Source organism: Halyomorpha halys, unplaced genomic scaffold (assembly GCF_000696795.3).
Source record: "Halyomorpha halys isolate HHAL.00 unplaced genomic scaffold, Hhal_1.1 Scaffold51.1, whole genome shotgun sequence".
NCBI lineage: Eukaryota > Metazoa > Arthropoda > Insecta > Hemiptera > Pentatomidae > Halyomorpha > Halyomorpha halys.
In genome coordinates this window covers 2,021,675-2,045,697 of record NW_027108122.1, presented here as the reverse complement: position 1 = coordinate 2,045,697, position 24,023 = coordinate 2,021,675, and the positions used below count along the sequence as shown (strand labels likewise).

The 24,023-nt window shown below is 28.4% G+C and overlaps 2 protein-coding genes and 1 long non-coding RNA gene across 4 annotated transcripts in view; 2 read left to right on the top strand and 1 right to left on the bottom strand.

Annotated features, from left to right (window-relative positions):
- The window catches only part of LOC106691173 (zinc finger protein GLIS2), a 109,647-nt gene extending 97,837 nt beyond the window's left edge, over positions 1-11,810 (top strand). Inside the window, exons 1-6 of one of the 2 annotated variants that reach the window (XM_014436858.2) lie at positions 1,052-1,117; positions 1,213-1,271; positions 9,765-9,908; positions 10,332-10,450; positions 10,568-10,804; positions 11,200-11,808. In XM_014436858.2, the coding sequence (XP_014292344.1) occupies positions 1,070-1,117; positions 1,213-1,271; positions 9,765-9,908; positions 10,332-10,450; positions 10,568-10,804; positions 11,200-11,417 (825 nt within the window). In that variant the 5' untranslated portion in view covers positions 1,052-1,069 and the 3' untranslated portion in view covers positions 11,418-11,808. Of the gene's footprint in view, positions 1-1,051; positions 1,118-1,212; positions 1,272-9,764; positions 9,909-10,331; positions 10,451-10,567; positions 10,805-11,199 lie in introns of those variants that run through there. The other variant, XM_014436864.2, reaches the window with a different exon arrangement.
- A 1,807-nt stretch (positions 11,811-13,617) lies between these two features.
- Positions 13,618-23,093, top strand: LOC136795558 (uncharacterized). Its single transcript, XR_010843180.1, has 3 exons — positions 13,618-13,806; positions 15,043-15,208; positions 22,893-23,093. It is a non-coding gene; the product is annotated as an uncharacterized lncRNA (long non-coding RNA).
- Positions 15,482-24,023, bottom strand: part of Nup54 (nuclear pore complex protein Nup54) — a gene marked incomplete in the record, with an annotated part of 30,303 nt that continues 21,761 nt past the window's right edge. Inside the window, 6 exon segments of the mRNA XM_067046515.1 lie at positions 15,482-15,962; positions 17,086-17,196; positions 19,307-19,423; positions 19,615-19,871; positions 21,035-21,190; positions 22,528-22,676. Coding sequence (XP_066902616.1) covers positions 15,837-15,962; positions 17,086-17,196; positions 19,307-19,423; positions 19,615-19,871; positions 21,035-21,190; positions 22,528-22,676 — 916 coding nt within the window.

Here is a 24,023-nt window from a genome sequence, read left to right as displayed (position 1 = left end):
TATCATTATGGCATCGGTATGATTATATATCCACAATAATCAGAAAAATACCCCCCAAAACATGTGATTTTGTTTTTAAAATGATGAAAAATTTACAAAAATTATAATTGTGCTGGGTAACATAGTTCAAATATAAACATAAATTAAAAAGAAACAGACAAGAATAATTTAACAGAAAAAATATTCTAGGTAACCATATTTACACAACATAATTATAGCAGAATACCAAATGAAAGAGAAATCATTAAATAATCTTTTCAATAAAGTTGTTGATTTTTTTAAAAACTAAATAATACATTTATAAAATGTCAACTTAATAAGAAAAATTAGCTAAAGTAGACGAAAATTACTCAAGTGAAGCAAAATTTTAAAAATGTGATTTTTTTTTTTTTTTATTCATTAGTTCTATATCAATGAATAGAATATTATTTAACGTTGGACTCTGCTTCCTCGCGCAAATAAGTGTTTCGCAATCTATAGTATTTCGGTTTTTTATTTATTTTTTTTATAATTATGCTAAAAAAAATTCTTTAAGATACGAATTGCTTCTAAAAATTATTACTTATAAGAATATTAAAAAAAATGTTATAACATCTTAATTATTCCAAGTTTAATTTAGCAAATATCGTTTTATTAGATTACGACTGAAATAGCAACTACATTTTTAAACTGATTTAAATAAAAAAAAATGTATGAATAGTATTGATGTGTCGCGAGTTTTAAACGATGCATTCAAAATTTAATCTTCAATTAAAAGAGTATGTGTTCGTAATTTATTGTTACTTTATTTTCAGCGAATGTCTAATAAAAGTCTAATATTTTTTTCCCGATTAGTTATTAGAGTTTGAAAACTGACACGTAACAAAATAAGAATCGTGATATCTATCTGTAAATATAAAGGATATAATACTTATAGTAAGAAGAGCAGAAAGACAATGTGAGTGATATTTAAGAGCTGTTATCAGTAGAGCTGATGGGGGGTAAAGATAACCCCCCACTCCTAGCGAAAGATATATAGACCACTCCCCACCCCCCTTCGCCGTCAGTGTTTAGTTTGACTTGGTCAGTGATGGTTGGGGTCAACGGTTTCTTGAACTTGTCTTCACGAGCTAGCGGAGTACGTATATATTCATTATTTATATCTGTATATATAATTATTTTTGCCATATCCTACTTATCTTCTAATTCTTTTTTTTTTTTTTTTTTCCACAGAGTGACAGTGATGGGAGTGTTTCCAGTGGGGAGTACTCGGTTCAACCAATTCAGTGCAGGTACGTGATTTAAATTAAGTTTATATTATTAATAACATGCATACTTCCTTTCCCTATAAACCACACACTTCACAAATACATTCAAATTTTAATCCTTCACATGTCAATTTCGCTTTGTTTGTAAACATTTGTTTGTTTTGTTTTGTTTATTGGCTGATAATATCTATAACAGTATTTTTTTTTATATCTCGTTTATATTATTCGTAATTCTATATTTAGCAGTACTTAGTTCTTACAATGACTTTAGCATTAGTGCGGCAAAAAGAACTGTCCTTCATACTTCATAAATATATCTGTGAGAGGGCATTTCATTTTGAAACTCCAGTTTAAGACTTATTTACGACTTGAATTCGGAAAAATGGCATATATTAAAAGTACCAAAAAATATTTTAAGGTTTAGGAATTGGTCCATGCACTCCGAGTGTTTAAAATGTTTTGTGAAAATCGGCTGTTAGCAAATAGATTCCTTTATACTTTTTTTTTTTTTTTTTCTATTTTGCAGTGTTTTGGATTAAATAATTTTATAATGGTATAGGACAGAATGATTTGAATGGTATTTATTTTATTTTTTTAATCCGGAGGTAAAGCTAATTAATATTTGTTAAATTTTAATTTTTTTTTTTAACTAGACTACATCAAATCAACATTCTATGGATAACAAAAAATTACTACTTGTTTGTAATATTTTTCAAAATTTAAAAAATATAGTATTTTTTATAAACGGCATTACAAATCATATTTCATATATATTAATACATTATTATTTTAATTAATTTAATGAAAAATGTATTTTTAAAACTATTCTCTTAAGAAATTTAATATTTTTAAACAATTGTTAAATATTGATCTAACCCGGTTTATTTATTTTTTTTTTGTCAAGTTGACAATGGATGTGTTTAATCAGTGAGTACCTTTGATGGCCATTCGTAAGTAATATTTCCGCAGCGACTGATATCTCCCTCGACAGCGAGATATCAAGAACAAACGTTTATAGTATAGTAAATGACCTCCGTAGGAGTGTAAACTTTTAGAACTAATTTGCGTCGAAATAATATATAGCACTACTCACCCGTTTTTAATTTGCTTCTTAATGATATCCAACTGTATTAATAATGCTACGACTTAATGCTTGCGTACTATATTAAAAAAAAATTAAATGTGCAATATGAATTATATTCATGCGATCGAAATATATGTTAATTATTAAATATTTTATTATTTTTTAATTGATGTTTTTTATAGCGGTTATATTCTCTTTTTTAATACCTACCTCAAATACGATCGGGTTAAAAATGTCAGTAACTCTTTGTGCCTTGCATATAAGACTAATTTAAAAAAGCTTGAGATAAAAAGTGAGTTTTTAACTTTTTTTTCTGCAGCGAACGTATTAAGATAATTTTTTTTATACAGTTACAGTTTCCTGAAAATTATCATTTAATAATCGCAATAACCACTTACCATATCTTAGCAAATCTGTTGAAATAAAGCAAACATTAAGACTAAAATTAGACATTTCGAACATCATCTTAAATTAAACATTAGTAAATAAATACATCTCAATTTATTAAAATTTGTAGATTTTCATTTTAACCGGCTACCTAATAATAGTATCGACGATTATTAATTATTCTACCATTATTAAAAATTCGAAAGCATTTCTTTATTATTGTTATTTTTTAAATTTACAATACTTCACTATTATTCTTTTAACGAAGGTTTTTGTACTAAATAATGTTCCAAAGCCGTATAATTTATATGTTATACTTATTAATACTAGTAACTATAGAGGGAATTTCATTAGCTCTTAATTTATCAGAACTTGAAGAATGTCTCATATTTTATTTGATATTATTTTAAATCTTAATTAGTTTGTTTATTGGGGCATTGAAGGTTTTAAAATTATTATTCCAATAATTGATTAAAATTAGACCCTTATAGTAAATAAAAATTATTTACATATTTGATTTCCTCGAAAAAATAATTTATTTCCCTTTTGGCCGTCTTTATAAAAAGGGAATTTATTCAACAGGTTGCAACGGCGCGAGTGATACCGTACCCGCATGACATGGATCATTCCACTCAAGGCAATATTTATGAACCTGGCATGAAAATTAATTATTATTTTACTCGAATTTCTCGTTCTTTATAGTTAAATTTTTTTACCATTATTTAAATGCATATAATCCTACAGTACATAGATTTATTTACATAAGTTTACGTTGGAACTAATTTACATTAAATACAATACTTAAATTGGGATTAATATTTACTTTAAAATTGAAAACTAAAAATAGTCATAATAAAAATCTTTAATTAGAAACAGTTCGCAAACGAAAACTAAATTGATTTTATAGACATATTTCTGTTTTGCTAATATTATTATATAGTTTAAGTTTTTCGATTTTATCGATGATTTTCAATTTTATATTACTTACAAAATCGTAAGTCCTAAAATGTTCAGTAGTTGAGAGTTAAAAAAATTCTGTTGGCTTAGATTAAGGTATTTCCTCACTAGCATATCTTGAATATTATAACCTGTTTATTCAAAACGCCTAGGTACACAATTTGATAAGGCAAATCCTTATCGTTCTTACGAGGCTTGTTAAGATCCGTAGTGTGGCAATTGTTTGAACCTCTTTGTTAATTTAAATGTTTTTTTTTTTTACATATAGATCGATTTTTTTACAAGATTATCATTAACAATGCTATAAAATTATAGAATATTTTTATTTTTCTAAATGAATGAACTCGTGTCGATTTATGAAACCAAAGAAAACATTAGTTGTTAATAAAAATTTTGAAACCTTTTGACAAAAGTTTGCATATAGTTTGGCAATTTATTTTTTAATTTTCCACAAAATTTAAATTGATATAAATAAGAAAATGTACACTTAACGGTAAACAATGTAAATCCCTTTGTTATTGTTGTTGTCCCTACATAATAAAATATTGTAGAAGTTAAAGAATTTTAAATTAATCTTCAGTGGTCACGTATAATTGTGAAATATATAAATATAGTATATTGCTTACCTCGCCTGAAAACACCCGCAAGACTAAAATTTCTTAAACCTGAAAAATACAGAATGTCATGTAAAATGTTAAATTTTTAATATATTGGTATTTACTTACACTTACACAGGTATAGACAAATTAATAGTTTAGCCAGTAAAAATTTATGTCAAAATCACTTTTTAAAAAATGGAAGAAAACAGTTCTCAAAACCGTGGTAGACTTATTGTAGTAGTAAGTGCTTATTTGTTTTAACTTTAGTATGTGATGCAAAGTGATTTAAGTATTTTAACGTAGTGATGTTAAAAAATTTAAGACCATGGGAGTTTCTTAATTAAAATTTATTTATACACTCCTAAACACTCTTCCGCTTTTTTAGCGAATATTCTAATAAGGATATCGATCAAAAATTGTTTTATAATGCAACTTGTAAATTTATTCTTGTAGTTACTTGTACAATCTCCCCTCCCCCTCCATTTTCTTAACGTAACATTTTGTCAACTTAAAACTTAACAATTTCGGTTTTTAGGGTTTTAGACTAAATTTCCTTATTTTCTTATGGAGTCTAACAAATGACAATCCTTAGATCACAATTATTTATCGCCTCAATAACATGAAAGCAACCGACTTCAGAACTAACCAATGAGAGAAAAACTAAAAACCAGTAACTTAAAATAATATACTAGACTCGAACCATTAAACAACACAGTATATATTCAAAGCGCGTGTTAATTTCTTAAGCTAGATAATAATCAACTTTTAACTTTTTCCAAACCAAAAATATGACCTGAACTATAAATGATCACGTTGAATTTTCTTTGGATTAATAACCTTAGATAATTTTATCATTAACAATCAATCAAGGAGGAAATCATAGTAAATTTCAACTATTATAATTTTTCTAATTTCTAACGAAACAAATAAATAATTCCAAATATTCTTACAACTTATTATAATATTATATGCATGAAATTACTATTATTATAACTCAAAGTATTATCAGTTATAATTCAGGTTTAAAAAAAAATTATCAAGATATTTTTTCCATTTCGAAATTAAATACAAACAATTAATAGAGTTGCACAACGAGACTATTTATTTTAGTTGCATCACTTCTTATGGCTGGCTTCACAAGTGCCTTCGACAAAAATAACCGGCCTGTTATAAATTTGAAATCTTATAAAATTCAGACATCTATGAACATTTTTTATGACGTTTAATATAAGCTTTTATATTTCTTACAATATCGACAAAAATTCAAGCGAGCAAAAAAAGACGCAGGATATAATCATCATCGATCGGTGTTAAATAACTGATTATTCGGATATTAAAACTAAATATAATTCTATATATTACACTATAGTTTCCACAATTTAAAAACTATCGTGAATAAAAAGTTTTATTTGGAGGCGCAAGGATAGAATCCCAAACCTATCTCTTCTAAGAAACCTAACTTAATTTCCTTTTTAAGTAAGCTTAGTATTAGTTCCGTTTGACCATGTCTTTCAGATTTTACATGTGCCAACAAATATTTTGGATATATTATCCGATTTTTTTTTTCTATCAATATGACAAGTTAATAAAAATGAGGAATATTAAAAAAAAAAATTACTCTGTATCCTAAGTGATTAAAATCATTACTAAATTATTTAATTTAACTCTGCCTGTTGGTAACACATAAGGTTTTGTCTAAATTTGGGCAACTAAAAATGTTAAAATTTGTTGTTGTTTTTAAACAAAATCTGTACTAATTTCTAAAAATATAAAGTTAAAAATAATGTACCAAATTAAATGCAAATATGAATATTTGTATTTTTTATTTAAGAAAAAAAGGTTCGGTTTAGAATCGAATTTTTTGTACTACTTCCTCGGAAGACACTAACACTTAGCAATTATGATTAAATCAATTACACAAAACGTATCTTAAAAATTTAATAAAGTTTCCTATTTTATTATTTTGATAAGAGATGTTATTAAACTATTATTTTTAGTTATAGTATTTTTAAAAATCTAAGCGGAGTTTAGTGAATAGTAAAGTTTTTGAAGAGTCCGTTAGTTTTTTTTTTCTATCAAAAAAAGATCTTTAATTTATCGTATATAAGTAATGAAGCAAATTGGTCCGGGTGACAGTAAAAAATAAGACGAACTTAAATAGTACTAAAACTTTTTATTTTGCGCCACTTTGCAATATTTTCATTTAGCAAGAAAAGATTAAATCCTGATGAAGCCCTGTGAAGTTGGGTTAAACATAGGTGCAGAATACAGTTTTAGTACTATTTGACTTTTTTTTTTTTTTTAACCGCCACGTTGATTATCGTCCTTCATTAAAAACGATAGTACATTAAATGTTCCTTCCAAGGATTCTAATAGGAGATAAGGAGTGAAGAAACAGTATTGTCCTACAAAACACAAAAAAAACTGGTCATTGTACTAATAGATCCCATTGCAAACAGAATCTTATAAAAATACAATACACATTGACTCTTTTTTGAGAATTTCGAAGAATTGATTTATTTTAGATAACATTTTGATAAACGGAAGCCAATTTCTATTGGGACTTTCCTTATCAGCCTAAGGATGATAGCTACTACTAGAAGCGATGGGAGTAGAAGGACGTGAGGTGTTGTTGAATGGGAGCCGCTGTGACCCTGGGCAGCCTGGGGGGTCCGCCATCTGGCTCCATTAGCTTCCTACCTCTATACTAGGTCTCTTCTGTCTCATTTATTAGTTTTATTTTCCTATATGTAATTCTATTATTTTTAATGGAGGGTGGATAATTTTTTTTTCTTAAGCAGTAGGCTCGTCATTAATTAATCACCCTAGGTGAAAGACATCTTGAAAATATAAAGTAAATACATTTCAAGCCAAATTCACACGTTTGCCACTTGCCGCAAATTCAATACACCTACCTACAAATGTATAATTGTGATATGTTAAATAAAAATATATACTACTGAAGTTAATTAGTTTAAAACAATGAATTTATATCTAGCTGGTAGAATTTTAAAATTTACAATCTTAAGCGGGTTTTTTATTTGGAAGGTTGGAGAAATTCTGGAGAAGAGCACAAATATTTATATGTTCCCATTTCTTAAATAATATTGCTTAAGCACAAGCGCTTGTTCAGTTTCCCGAAACGGTAACGTCACGTCGGCCACAAATTCAGTCCAACTTGTACCTATCAATCCAAATGGCCCCCTTGTGTATGACCGAATTTGCCATAGTTAAGCAAATGTGTAGCAGCACCTCAAGATAGCTTATTAATTCCAAATGCCACTTGAATAGACGTATTACATAGAATATAATGTTGCTAAATTTCATATTTCTGCTATGTTGGAGGTTTACAGATCTCTTAAATTTTTGTTGTGTAATTTTATTATATATTTTTTTAAATTTTTGTTCTTGACAGCACACAGTTGAATTGTAAATTACAGAACCCCCAGATGCCCTTGCCTATGAATGTGGATTTGTGGGGTTCCTGCAATTCATGATCTTTTTTATTTCAGTAAAATCTTATTGATATTAACACGAAAAGAATGCACATTTTAAGTCTATTTATTTTTTATTTTAACGAGCTGAAAAGAAGCGGAAACAAAACTAGCAAAATTAAATGTGAGATTTTCCTTCAAAACTCGGAATCGGTTTGATTTGAATTCTCATGAGATAAGGCTTGTTCCAAAGTCCATTTTTTAATGTTAAATACAATCAGGCATTTGTTCTGAGTAAAGTAATTGCAATTACTAATTACAGTCAAATTTAATTGGGATTAATTTAGTTCAACTAGTAATTGTAATTTCGGACCATTATTATAATTACTGTGTTCATCAAGTAGTTGAAATAACTAATCAAAATTGTAATATCATCTCCTGGTTTCAAATTTCACTGTTTGTAATTGCAATTACTTTTTGCCCAACCCTTTCCTGAACTTGGTATCGTTCAAGCATGCGCAGTGCTTAATTCTGAATTAGGTTTTACATAATTCATTATTCATCTTTGGTATAAACCTATAATGTAAATGAAAAACAAATTCTTAACTTAAAATTGTGCTGTTAAGATCGAAAACTGGTTTACTTGAATATAAAGATCAATAAAGTGCCCTGGATTAAAAAGTAGATTTTATTCATACGAATACAACATCCTCATTACTTTTTTCACATTATTACTAAACATATTTTTACCTGAATAAAATAAGGTAAGAACCCTGGTGAACAGATAACCATCAAAACACTCAAAAGATTCGTATCACTTGCTTTGGAAGTCTAATATAAAGTATCACAAACGATATTGTCGGCTAGCACTTGTTACTTTTCGCGCCTCGATGCTTGAGAATGACAGTACACCAGTGTTACCAAGTTGTTGCAAGAAATGATATGGTGTGTTAATGTTTGTCTTCTTTTTTTTTTATAAGAAAAAAAAACCATACCACTGGATCTAAATACTGGTCTAGGATTATTATCGTGAAAATTTCACATTATTTTATCGTATATTATTATTATCCTCCCCCCCCTCTCCCCCTCCAGAATATACCTCTCTTGTTCCTTTACAGAAGATTTTATTAAATAAATTACATGTATGTGCTTCAAAATTATTTCTAATAGGAAAATAAATAAATAAAAGATTGATATTAATCAGTATTTTTTTTGTTATTGCTAAAAGTATTGTATTCATTGTTTTCATACTGTCGAAAAAATTATCTAAAAACTGCCTTTTAGAAGAAACTCCATGAGAATACTTAATATCATTTTGAATATAACGAGAATATGAAAGTAATAAAATGTTTTTTTTAAATATAGAATATTTAAATTGTAACTTTTTGAGCAGAATTAGTTGAAGATTTTAAATTAAAATTTTAAAAGAATTCTAATAAAAAATATTTTAATTAAAATTATCACCCTTTTCATTTTTCTAAGAAACTTTGCTTTACTGTAAGGAAAAAAATAAATAAATAAATAGTGACTAATGATTTGACTAAAATTTGTACATCATTAAGGGAAAAGGAAATTTGAAGTTTTGGAATAAAAGTTATTTCATCAGATCGTGTTCAGAATATACCTCAGGTTTTAAGAAATTCTCAGCTCATTATTTTAGTTAAGTGTTATTGCAAACCAATGTTAACAATGCATCTTCATAATTAAAAAAAAAAAATATGATGCTTAAAGATGATTGAGAAAAACAAATATAGTTTTTAACTATTTGTTAATGCCTTATATATCATATTATTAACTGATAGTAACTGAGCATTATAAAATTATTTAATTTCTTTTTTTTCATTTGAAACTAAAGAAAAATAAGTTAACTGAACACAGTTTTTTAAAATATACTTAATTATTTATAAATGCTCTTAAATAAGTGTAAAACTATGTACTCAAACAAATTTAATAGTTTTTGTTTTGTCTTTTAAATTATAAATTGTTTCAGAAGTTTTAATAATTATGGTTGAAATTTTTTTAAAAAATATATAGCAGTCTATTTTATTTATTCCAGATGGCAAGGGTGCCTGCAATGGTTTGGAGGAGTGGAAAGCCTAGGTAACCACGTCTCCAAAGTGCACGCCATTGCCCGAGAAGACGGAATGTTCTATTGTGGTTGGGACACCTGTAAGAGAGGTGACAAGGGGTTTAATGCAAGGTAAGGAATATATTTGAAGTTATTAAATCAATCTGTTGCATATTTAAAAATAAACTCGATAAGTACTGTTCTTGAAAATATTTTTCTCAAATCTCTCATGGTTATTGACCATGTCTTATGTATATTTTTGACTTATAGGATTTGCTATGTGTCATTGCATTTAGAACAGAAATATTTTAAATATTTTCAGTATTCTGAAAATAATTTACTTTACTTATTTTCACTTTCTAAATATTGATACATTAGCTTCTTGTCTATAATTTATTTTTAAATTTCTAAAATTACTTTATTGTCAAAAAATACACATAAATGTAGCTCTATTAATTTTCAGTTACTTAAAATTATTGTTTCTGGAAATTAATCTTATATTAGTTAAACATCCCATTTTCATTGATCATTAATTTAATAATTTAATTTTTACAGATATAAGATGTGTGTTCATGTCAGAACACATACCAACGAAAAACCACACAGTTGTTTTCAGTGTGGCAAAAGGTTCAGCAGAGCCGAAAATCTGAAAATTCATGCCCGATCTCACACTGGTAAGTTTGTTTAATATTTATTTGTTGCTAATAAATGAAATAAATCATTTGATTTTGATCTTTAGTGCTAATAATGTTTACTTCATTACTAATATTTATCTTATTTTTTTTTAATAGGAGAAAAGCCTTATGTTTGTCCAGTACCTGGCTGTGGAAAAAAATATAGTAATTCCAGTGATCGGTTTAAACATACCCGAACTCACTCAGTAGACAAACCCTATGCTTGTAAAATTCCAGGGTGCCCTAAGAGGTATACTGATCCATCCTCCCTTAGGAAGCATGTTAAAACTTATAAGCACTTCGTACCCAACAACACCGTGCCTTCTATTGTCACACCACCAATCACTCCTCCTGGTAAGAATGTACCTATGATTATTTTTAATTTTGTAGTTTATGTTTATTAGCTTGTGACTATAAGCATCATTAAGATTAGACATAAATAGGAATGAATGTTATTGTACACCAGCAAACGTGAATGTTTTATAAATCTTATGATTTCTTCTTAACATTCTTTAAATTTTCTTCTTTAACATTCTATCTTTTAATTGTCTTAAAAAATATATTTATTTTAATAAAAGTAAATTTTTTTTATTTGACTTTTTCCATCATATTTTGAAATGATTAATACTACATTATTTCATAGATATTCATCAATTTACATGATTCAAATGTTTATTTCTTAGAGAATTTTCTATAATTATTAATATTTTATATATCATGTTTCATTAATTTTTCTTTGTGATTTGCAGTCGTTAAAATGGAGACAAGCCCCATTGAGAGTGTTCCAGGAGCAACGTACTTCGGTGGTGCTGCGATGGTTCCAATGGTACCCATCCACCGAGCTATCCCCCTTCACGGAATGCCAATGCTCCCGTGGACTGGCCTGGTTCATTGGTGGAGGGAACCATTACAAGAAGTACCACTGGACCTTACAAAACCTGGGACGAAATACAATTGTAATTTGTAAATTTGTGTAGATAGTATGTAAGTATATTGTAAATAGTAAATAAGTATATTGTAGTTAGTTTATAAGTATATTGTAGATAGTTTTTAAGTATATTGTAGTTAGTTTATAAGTATATTGTAGATAGTATTTAAGTATTTTGTAGATAGTAAGTATAGGCTTTGTATGTTAATAAAAATTTTACCATTTGTGTAAATAAGAAGATAGAGGATATTTTATTAAAATAAACAGTATTTTTGTAAAATGTCAACAATTGTAGGGCATTTTTCATTGTATTATGCCACAAACGGTGCAATGAATAGATTTAGAATTATTCAAAATGAATAATTCATTATATAAGTCTGATTTAATTGTAATTTTTTTTTTACCAAAGATTTGAATTTTGTAAGTTTGTTTAAAGTGCAATTTATAGAAAAATTTAAGAAAAAAAAGTAATATATAAAAAAGAGTTTTATATAATTACATGTGTTTATTATTCACCTCTGCCCAATTAAAATATTGTATGAAAACTTTTCATACTATTACTTCCAAACACGTGACCAAGATAAAGTCTCAAAATTCATTAACATTATTAACTGGGCAGTTAGCATAATCTGGTCCTAAAAAATGAAAATATTTGAGAGCATTCTCAGAAAAATACGAGTGGGATAGGTGTACTCCAAAATTATATAATTTAACTGGCCGATAAATTTAAAACCAAGAAGGTCATTCTGCATTAATCTGTTGAGTGTTTAGGATGGGAATCTCATTGAACATAGTGCTATGTGATTCAAACACCGAAAATGCCTTGAAGTTTGGTAATTGGTTAAATAATACAAATGGTGTAAGTAACATAGATCAATAATCCTTGATTGATACAAATCTGAAGATGGCTCAGGTTTAATGTGATATCTAGATGGTTCAAGGTTTAACTCTGGATTACTATTTGTAGTCGAAAAGCACAGTTTAGTAGTTTGTTTGCTGCTTGTTGACGTAATGAAAAGACCTTTGTCCATTTGTAGTGGTCTGCTATATTTCCATCAAACATGCTTGATACAAGTAAAAATTAGGAATAACTGCCAAAATATTCATCGATTAGATGAATGTTTAGTAATAAAAATAACTTTTTTTTTTATATAACTGCATAAGAATTGTTTTAAATTAATGGAAATATTTCCAGATTCATCAATATACAGAATTATTATCCTGTTGGATTTAAATGAGAACATATTTTTTGAGCAGGATTCCAGGATTGACCGAACCTAATTGTGAGGGCAAGGCAGATTTGTGGCAATCACACATTAAAATTGTATACTACATGCTTTAATGAGAAGGCTATATTCATTCAATTTAGTTTGTGCTTTGAAAATTGACTTTTTTAGGCTGAAAGTTTACATTCAAACACATTTCTTATTTTAAATTTTGAAATCCACATAAATGTTTAGACTCCCTGACTGCCTCTGAAAGTTCTGGGTGGGACTCTCGGGGCTAGGGTGGCCCTGGATATGTACAAAAGGATTATAATTATTATTCCCTAAGAAAATTAAATCCATACTGACATCATCTAGCAGTCGATGGACTATCGGTTGGGAACCACTCAGATATAATTTGTCACCTTAATGCCAAACCATTATCCATTATCTACCATAAATACACTTTTTTAGGTAATTAAAAAGTGCTATTTAAGATCAGACAGTTTTAATTTGATTTCTAGTTATATAAAAACATAAAAAAATTGATCAAAAAATGTCATGTTTTATATATGTTATATAATTCAATTTCAAAGAAGACTATTTCATGATGAGGAAGTAATAGTTGACCATAGACATATGTTAATGAGAAGATGGTAGAGGTGTGGACAGTGAAGAACTCAAGTAAGTTTATACTTATTTATTAGTTTCATTGTTTTGGCCAGAATTTCAAGCGTCCCTTCATCAGGGCTAAGAACAAAAAAAAAGAAGTTAATTGTCATCATATCTTAATTATGATTTTATCATTATTTTAGGATGATCTGGTGTAAAAAAAAAGTGCATTTATTTAGAAGTGTTAAGGTGAGGAATTAATATACCAAAATCCTAGATGACAATTGTGGAATAGTCCTCTTAATATTAACAGATGTTTCAATGTTAAATATCTTTTGAGTTTCCTAATAATTTTTTTTTTATTATTATTATTTTAATGATATTTGCTGTTTAAACTGTTTTTAAATAGTTCTCTTTTTAAAATTGTGTATCCTAGACCAGCTGTTGCCAAACATTTTTTGCCACAACACCCTTTTTAAGCTATAAAATATTTATATCTTAGTCGACATAAATAAATATAAAAAATGTCTCCACTATTATCCTTAAAGTAGTCGAGTATGTAAGAAAATAAGAAAAACCAGTGCAAAGTAAAGGCTGGAGGATGCTGTAAAGTAGGTATTTTAATTTTTATTCTTGTAATATTTTGAGAAAGTGTCGTTCGCTAACGACATTCCTAATGTACAATTGGGACACACTCCCATTGTCCCAGCACCCCCTTTAGGGACCGTTTTTCTTGACCAAAAGACATCCATAATGATGTGATAGTTGAATGTGTAGTAAAACATGCTATCAACTCAACATTAGTATTCTAGGGTTAAAAAATAAATAAAAAGTGAATATTATTTATCTTAATTAAACAATGAAAATGTGTAAGAGTGGCAACATATCTTTTATAACCTAACAATAATTTTAAACTTCAATGACTGAATGCATTTTATTTTACTAATGTTAACTTATACACAAAGAAACAGCAATATTTATATGGTTGTATAAATAGTTAATTAGTTTGGATGAAGTAATTATTACATTCAACTGCTATATCAATCATAACACCTACCACAATCCACAAGCAAAACTATCTCATCTCTTATATCCTCTATTTTGATGAACTTGAGAAATATCCTAAGCTCAGGATGCTAAGAGCTCATAATCTGCTGTCCGATATTTGTTCAAAGGATCTCTCTTTATAATTGTCTTTCACTGATACACTGTGTTAAAAATGGTTGTTTCTCTCCTTTTATCAAAAATGCTTCCTTCGTAATTTTCTTTCTCTGTACACCCCTTTCCATACAGTTGGATTGTTTTTAATTTTAAGCTCACCACTGAGTAACCATTAAACTAAATCATGTCCCTCTGATCTCAACCTACCTATATTCCCCAGGTGATAACAATCTTTCCAACCTGCTATTATCCTTGAATCCTGGGTCAGAAAACAGTTAAAATTACAAATAATTATAATTAATATAGCAATAACACTGGCTCAACTTAATTACGGACCAAAATTACAATTACCTATCATCATCAAGTAATTATTATCACTTATAATTTTATTCCTACACTTTCAAATAATAGTACTTTTTACCAAGTATTTGCTATATATATATATATATATATATATATATATACCTTCATTCGTTTGACTCGTTAGGGACTATTATGAGCTGAATTATTAGTATGAATGCAATAATCTCCTGGTTTATGCACTGATATATCTGTATGGTAAACCTAGCATTGGAGGTCTGCACACTGATTTATCAGCTGTCCCCGTGGTTATCAAGACATGTCCAAGTTTCTATCTTTGCTCCTTGAGTTTGTACAAATATATTTTACTTTTCTATACTATGAAGAAGAAGGGTTAATATGGTGGACCAACATGTAGCCAGAATGAGTACGGATCAAGCTAAAAATGTCGTACCTGATGAAATGAAGAGGGAAATAGAAACTTTGATGATCAGATGTAGTAGGACTGGCACTGGACTGAATAGAGCAAGTTGACAAAGGCTCCTCCAGGAGGTAAAGATCCACATGGTGGCCAGGTGCCATGTTAGGAGTAGGAATTTTTGATTCTTATTATTACTTTTTTTCATTTCCTTTAGCATATCTATTCATCTCAATGAAAGTATTTTTATAGTTAAATTGATCTATGATTGTGGCAGCCAGGCTGTCGATTATTTCCTTTCAAAACAAGCTATTAATTTTAGTACACCTTTAATCAGAACAGACTACTAATAATCAAACAAATGATGTTAGACTGAGTAAATTAAATAAATAAGGAAAGGAAAGATATAAAGTAACTTATTACAAAGGAAAGAAACAATATTACAAAATTGTATTGATAAAATATATATGTACAAGACGAATTAATTAACTTAAATTAAATTACAATAGGAATAAAATAATTTGGTTTACGATACAATAATAACTGACAAAAAAACTTTAATTAAATATATCTAACAAGGAACCTGATTCAAAATATGTTCAATATTATTACACATGAATCATCATTTAATCATGACGTGATTAAAAATCAAGCCATCAGGTAAAAGATTCTATGTACAATCACTTGTTATTTTGAGCCAAAATAATTATTAACAGGCTAATATCTTGCAGCAGACCTTCAGGAAATGGGAAACAGAAAATGTCAAACATTTGCACTTATCCTGGTTCTGAACTTTGACAAGTCATTCTCTAATATTTTAAGATCAGCTTCATCGTTCTGCATTATATCCAGCACAGATTTGATAGCATCTTGCTGCATTAGTAAGAACTGAAAAATAAAAGATAAATACATACATTAAGCAGATACTTGCTAACTGTAATATGACAGATAGTTACTTATCAGTATAAAGTAATTCTTTGACAAAATGATCAAGAAGTGTAGTCTAATTTAATTAATCATTTTTGTTAATTAAAAAAAAAAAGTTCTGGAACTTTCTGTGGAACTTGTACTATGCAGAAAAAAATGAAATATGATTCTTACATTTTGTATCAGAAACATTTTAGCTCCAATCATTAGTAGTCATGTTATCCGAGAGATGGAACTGCCTTTATTGTTAGTTATCATAATTATTATTTTTAATTTTCTTTAGAAAGTGATTACATATATACACTTTCACTTAAAGTAAATAAAGTTGTAAATAAGTAAAATATTAGAATGGTATTTTTGCAATAAATGGTTTTCCTTGAAGTAGGTAGTTTTCCTGTTTTGTTAAAAAAAGAGGTAGCTCCAAAAACATTTAATTTATCTTTATAGAGTGGCATTGTATAATTAAGGAATTCTCTTTATTTCTATAAAAAATTAAGAAATAGATCAACCATTCTTGTAATTTCTGATTGAGCCAAAATTATATAACGATTTGATGTGAAGTGCACAATTGACTTAGCTATATAAGCTATAATGATGAGAGATAGTTGACCACGGATAAATTATATGAGGATAAGATGGTTGGAGTAACATAAGTTATTTCAACTAATTATTGTTATATTTTGACCGCACCTCTAACCATCATCTCCTCATATAAAAGCTATAATATAAAAACTCTCTCATCTATACAGTCAAAATGGTAAAAACACTTATTGATTTCTTTTTTCAATCATTACATAAATATAAACATGAATGGAATATGGTCCGGGTGCGGTAAAAAAAAAACTCAAATAGTAGATAATTATACTATTTTATTGAGCCAACGTTTCGCCCCACGTTGCAAGGCTTCGTCAGGGCTGTTTTGACAGACATTTACTTTATTTTTGACTGCCATCAAACGTTGGCTCAATATAATAGTATAATTATCTACTATTTGAGTTTTTTTTTTACCGCACCCGGGCCATATTCCATTCATCTATACACACAGTCAATCAATAATCTTCCAATAAATATAAACAGTTATTACCTGTTTTATTTCATCTTTTACAGCAGGGCTCATGTTATAATTATCTGAAGCTTGCTGAGAAACTTCTTGTTTATGAAGTCTGACCTGTGTCTGCAATTCTGAGAGCCTTCCCTAAAATTAAAAAAAAAATATTATAAATAAACCAACACATTATGGCCACCAAATTTTAAGTTAAACCATTTTTTTTTTTTTATAAATATGAAAGTGATTAAAATTGTTATGATAAGATTCATAAAGACAAAAAGATATTATTTTTTGATATATTGGCAAAAAGCAAGCCAAATTAGTCTTCTAAATACTAAAACAGTAGAAGTCATTTAAAATGGGTTTTGATTTACGCATGATGTCACTATATAATTGGGTCTACTTTTACTATAGAATCCTCGAGGGCATCTGGACCAAAGATGACCTTTTCTATAAACTCATTTTATTCTTTTTGATCACAAATGGTCAGTTAATCCTAAAATTCTTTTGTCAACCATCCTTCTTCTCAAATGGATTCTGACCTTGCTTCTAACTAACCTCTAGGTAAAACTGAAGTTCCATAAAGAATGACACAGTGGTTAAGCAGAATTCGATACTTGAAAAATCAGGTTTTTGAACTCAGAAGGGGCTAAAATTTATCAATTAAGTAGTAGTTGATAGAGAACACAATGGAAGAATGCGTAAGCACAAGTTTTAAGGTTGGTACAGAATATCGCTCCAAATAGAACAATAAAAAGATGGAGTTCTTAAAAAGAAGATAATTTTAAGGGGTCCCTTCGCTGATGATTGCTCTACCTTATTATTCCATTTTTCCAGTTTATAATTCATTCTCCTACAGACCACTGGGTTGCTCCATTGGTCCAATACGACATTACAATTCTTTTTTATAAAATAATTTTCATTTAAATTTCAATACAAAAACTACAATCCAAAATAGTTCCCCAGTAAAACCAATAAGTAGTTGAATAAGTAAAGATAATCGAAATACAATTAACCATCAAAGAATAAGCACTATTGTTTTTACATTAATACTTATAAGTATAGTGGCCATTTACTAAAATACGATCTAACATTAATCATTATTTATCTGTTATTAAAAGCAAGAGGTAATAAAAAAAAATCTCGTTTGAGCTATTTATAAACATATATATAAACAGCTATTTCTTTATTATTCAGGATGACAATACTTTCCCTTATTATATATTTCATACGTAGATATGTAAAAGTAAGATCTGAATATTGCCATAACAATCATGGAAAAACAATAATTAAAAAATTGTTTTACACTTTATATAAGTTCATCCACTGTTCATTATTATTGTTGGTCTTCTAAACAAAGTACTGCACCCCTGGCCTTTCATGGGTGGTAGCGGTACACATTTATTTATTTTTCATTATTTATTAGCATTAACAGTGAGGGATGATAATTTTTTTCTAATCAACAAAATTAAAGATATTTAAAAATAATGATGAAAACATTTTTATTTTTCTGTAACTGGGTTTTCTGTTACTTAAAATTCTTATTTAAGGGTTTCTTGAGGTGTGAAAAACAATTATCAACTTTGTTCTTGCCTAGAATACATCTATTTAAAAAGATTTTTTTAACAAAGCAGTGTAGAATGAAGTGTTATCAGAAGAGATTAGGAGTCCTCGGCTATTTATCATATTCCAATCAGGCTTAGCTTGTTTTTTGAAAACTATTTTCTTCTTTAATGCATTATCAAATTCTGGCATAGTTAAAATTTATCGACTTTATATTACAAGAAACAATGAGAGATTGTTGTTTATTTAAAATAAACAAAATTAAAGGTACTTCACATAATTTTTTTTTAATAAGTTGCTTTAACAACCAAGGAATATACCTGCCTAAAATATGTAATTTTAGTATCATATGACATTTCATTTTTGAGCCAGGCTGCTCAAAGACACACAGACTATTTTCCAAGATTTAGTTATTAGGACTCAGGGTACTTCAAAACGTCTATTTCCATCAAAAACTCAAATTGGAAATTTTTCATGATCACAATACTTCATTTTTTTTTTTTTAACCATATATTTCATATGAAAGTAAAATTAACGATAAAGGAATAAAATAAAAAGATTGATAATTTATGTCATTAAATACCTGGTCAGTAGTTCATAAATACCAATAATCAAATAACGGCTACCAAGATAGGTCATGAAACAGTAGTAATAACATGAGAAGTGGAATGAATAAAAATAATAGTGAGCTTACAGCAAATTGAGGAGAGCTTAGCTGCGACTGTATAGCATCGAGTTGGCTCCTTAGCATCTCTTCTTCAGGTCTCAAAGCAACTCCGAAGTTACGAGCAATTTGCTGCCTAACCATCACCTTACAAAATGAAAATACAAAAAGATTACTTATTTTAAAATTTTCATGATTTAAAATAACAAATTCAGAAAGCAACCCTAGAATATTAAATTGAAATAATAAGAGGATTCAATCATATCTAAAAGGGCTTCACAATATTAATTATCATGAGAAATGGAAAATAGAAAAGAAAATTACTAGTGATACTTTACCTCAAGTACTCTATGTTCAAGTTCTATAACTTTTTGTTTATATTCATTTATTTTCAAACGAGCTGCCTCGTTGGCTGATTTAATTTTCAAAATCTCCTCAGCTACACTGTCCAAGAAAGCTGTATGTCTTTTGGTTTCTTCAACCTGACAATGATACCTCCACCTCAGCTCACTGAACCCGAGGAGTGGCATAGGAATCAGTCTAACAGGATCGGGGTTGTCTGCTTGAGCTTGCTTCCACATCAAAGGATCGATTCCTATCAAAACCAAATTTAAACAACATAAATTCTCAAGATAAATTAAATTTTATGCATGCGTTCCCAAGGTTTTCTCAGTTAAGACTCACTACTATACCAGTTCCTCCACATTGAACAATAAATAGGGATTTTGAGAAAATTAATAATAAAAATAAAATACAAAATCATAAAACTTTATTCTTCATCTGAGGTATCAATCATGGGTGACTCTCTTGAAAATAGATAATTAAGAGAGGTATTTCACAAATAAAAATATTAATTAATAAATATCAATCAAAGCGATTAAGGAAAAACTATTTGGACCACATTAGTCCCAAAATATTTAAAAATAGGACTATATAATAATAAACATTTATACCACAATTTTATTATAAATATAACATCTTTATAACCTTTCAGATCTAATTCATTTGCCATTTTTAAACATAATCCTCATCATCCCAGTCATATTATTTAAAATTATCTTTTATTCTCAGCTATGTACTAGGAATTTTTTTGGTTTCTAGATGCTTTTATGTCTAAAATACATAAGGTAATATTATACACAAATTCCTTTAAAAAAAATCACTGATAAAATTATATAAGCTAAAAGGATACTTTTTTCTTTATATTTGGGCATATTTTTTAAAAATTCAATTGGAAGAAAATTGTTAATTACCACACATTTTTAATCTCCAGCAAAACATATAGATTGTCACTTTTTCCATTTTTTATTTACACTAACTTTGCTGAGAATGAAACTTCTAAATGAATATCTTAAATATACATGGGTAAAATAAGATTGTAATATTTTTTTTTATTATTATTTAGTTTTATTTTTTAAAAATGTGGGTGTAATGTGGTCCACCTGGTTTTTCCTTGATCACTTTGATTGATATTTCTTAATTAAAAATGAATCCCACAAGAAAAACAAACAACTGTAAGAGTTGTATGCGATAGATATAAATACTAATTAAAAGATTTTACAAATTTTGGCAACCCTTCCATAACTTAGTTAAGAAGAATCCAAGAATACAATATTGAACTTCTTATTAAACACCATTAAAATCAGCTAAGTTAAGATTATGCTTAAAATTGGTTTCGATCAAGAAAATGATAAAATTTGAAGTGAGTCAAACTTTTGCAACAACCGGTTAAGAAGTATTTATAATTAAATTTATTACCAGCTGGAGAATTATCAAGGTACTCTTGTATCTGATCCTTATCAGGGCAACTGAAAGGATAACAATCTGTAACGCCCATTTGCTTCAACTGGTTAACCTGGGTTGGTTGCAAGAGGAAACTAGCGAGCTCTTGATTGGAAATCCTTTTAATATGACCTGAAACAAGAAACATTGGATTTTAAAACAAAATTTTCTTAATCAAACACTGGATTCACTAAACTTTACATAAATGAAAGTTGGGGTGATAAAAAGAAGAATTTGAAATATAACCAAGACCATTTTTACAGGTATTTTTTAATTTTTAGAGAAAATTGGTTTTAATTTCCATTTTAAGTTTCCCCCCAGCCCCTTATTGATCTAAACTGAATTCCCCTGGATCTGGACTGAGTATATGTTCCATCTGCAATTATTTTCATAAGCCTTCTCCACTTTTCCGGGATTCTGACCTTCCTCATTGCTCCACTTTCCCGATCTTGACATTTTCCTATGAGATACTTTAAAAATTCCACAGTTCTGTGGGTTGATGATGTGATTGTAACCATTCAATATTTCAATGACTTCTCCAAAACAGCATAGGGTTTAAAAAATAACTTAACTAAGGGATTCTCTTCTAATTTACGTTTAGTGGTATGTGTTCCATTGTCACAAGTTCATGGAGCATATTCCTATGAAATATCCAATTATATTAATTAATGCAGGGATGTTTGTATCATTTTTTCAGAAATGTGATTTTAAATAGTTATTACTATAGTTTTTTTGTGAGCATAAAAACTGAATCGCAATAAAAAAAAAATCGAATCCTGCACCATATGTCATAAATGATTCAATCCACCATTAGTCAAAACTCAAAATTCATCCATTATATAGTACAATGATAGATCTGTCATTGAAAATAGGGATTGTCACACTATGTTTTTTTATTATTTTTTTTTTTTAAATGAAATTTGTTTCATATTTTTACGACAGGGTGAGGGTGAAATGTAGGACTAGAGTTTAAAATTTTAACTATTGTTTAACTAAGGATACAGGTAGTATTGGACCTGATAAGCAAAATGGTTCTTTTTAAAAAAGGTGGAGCTCCTTGGGAACATTTCATAGACAAAGATTGACCTAAGACAGCTCCATGCGGACATAAACTTATAATTCCAATAAAACTGATTTGGGGGATGTGGTGGCTGAGAGTGTTAAGGTATCACCCTAAGCAACCTCAAGTTAAAAGAGACATTGGTTCAAATTAAGCATGGTATGATCACAATTTATGTTGTGGGAGACCCATAGAATCAATCTCGACCGAATAGTTTCCTCAGATAACAAAAAATACTTCTACAATTTAAAATACATTCAGCAGTAGCAATAAGTAAAATTAAAGAGAAATTTTACAAAGATGCTTGAAAATGACAAAATGGATTTTAAGATTTAAACGTAACAATTTCAAGCCTAATATTTTTATATTTAGTCAATATATAAACATTCAGACAAATAAAAATGTTTACCATTGCTACTTTTTTCTTCCATAAAAATAAATACAAGAGTAGATGTTGCAGAAATAGGTCGAATGGTGTCAACATGTAAAGTGAGATTAAGTCGCTGACTTAGGCCGAAGATAGCAGCCAATCCCTGACCAAGCTGTTGGTCTTGATTCCTAAAATTCAAATAATTTATATCATTTCATTCATAATTATTTAGTGAAAAAAAATAAGCCTTGAGCCTGAACTTTGTAATTATCTACTGATTGAATAACAATAATAAAAATTAATTTTAAAAGAAAACTCTCAGTATTAAATTCAAAATAATAAATATATACAAATACTTTTTTTAATGATGAAGGTATCATTGATCATAGAAATAATTCTAACAGGTGCTTACAGGATATGACTGGGAAAGAAAAATACAGAAGTCAGTTATTTCTGTGTGGGCTGATATTTTGGCTTAAGTTGTAAACTTAGATCAGGATTGATATAATAGAACAAGAAACAAGAAGTATAGAATAAAACAGGGCATAACAAAGAAATAAGAAAATAATAAACAGTATGAGAATTATATGAATGGACTAGTTGGTTTGCACCTTATAAATTTATATATATTTTATTATACCTTACAAACATTATTTTAATTTTTCACGAATCACATACACAATTTTCTTACTCACTGATGATAGCTTCTTATTACACTATTTTATACAGGTTGGTTTACTCAGCCCACATGAAGGCTGTAACAACACTACATGTTGAAATAAGTTAACTTATTTGTGTGTTTTTTTTTCTTAATAATATTTTATTGGTTAACTAACAGGGTCTTAGGAGTAAACGTGTACATGTAAATATACATAAGGATGTACTATGCCGAGGAGGGAGAGAGTGGTTTCTACTATGTAAAAAAAAAACTTGGATATAAGAAACAAATTCACTCGGTCCTATCATATTTTATATAAGTGGGTAATACCATAATAGGATGCCTACAAATAAAACTATACAACCAGGATAGGCCCAATGTTGTAGGTTAAAAAGTTCGCATTTATTAAATAGTTACCACTACTTTTTAATTTGTTAATTCTGACGGCATTGGTTATAGTGACAAGAATTTCTGGACCCATGATTTTCAGAGCCTTACCAATTTATTTTTATTAGTGTAAATAGCAACCATAGTTATAATGACCGACTGTCAAATTATCCATTATCATCCAAATAAAGCAATTTATTGGTGTTTGGTAGCAATAACTGATTATAAAAAATTCTTATTTTGCATTTACAAAATGTGTGTAGTGATTATTTATAAAGACGATCGGCTATAATGACCGAATATGCTTGGCCCCTTGGAGGTCGTTATAAATGATATCCAGTGTATATTGAAATATATATATATTTTTATTTTATTTATTTATTGATATTTACAACTGTATAAAAAAATACAACCAGTAAATTTGATCATAATGACATAATGATTTGATACAGGATGTAGAGAAACTACCCAGTAGTAGAACTCTAAAAAC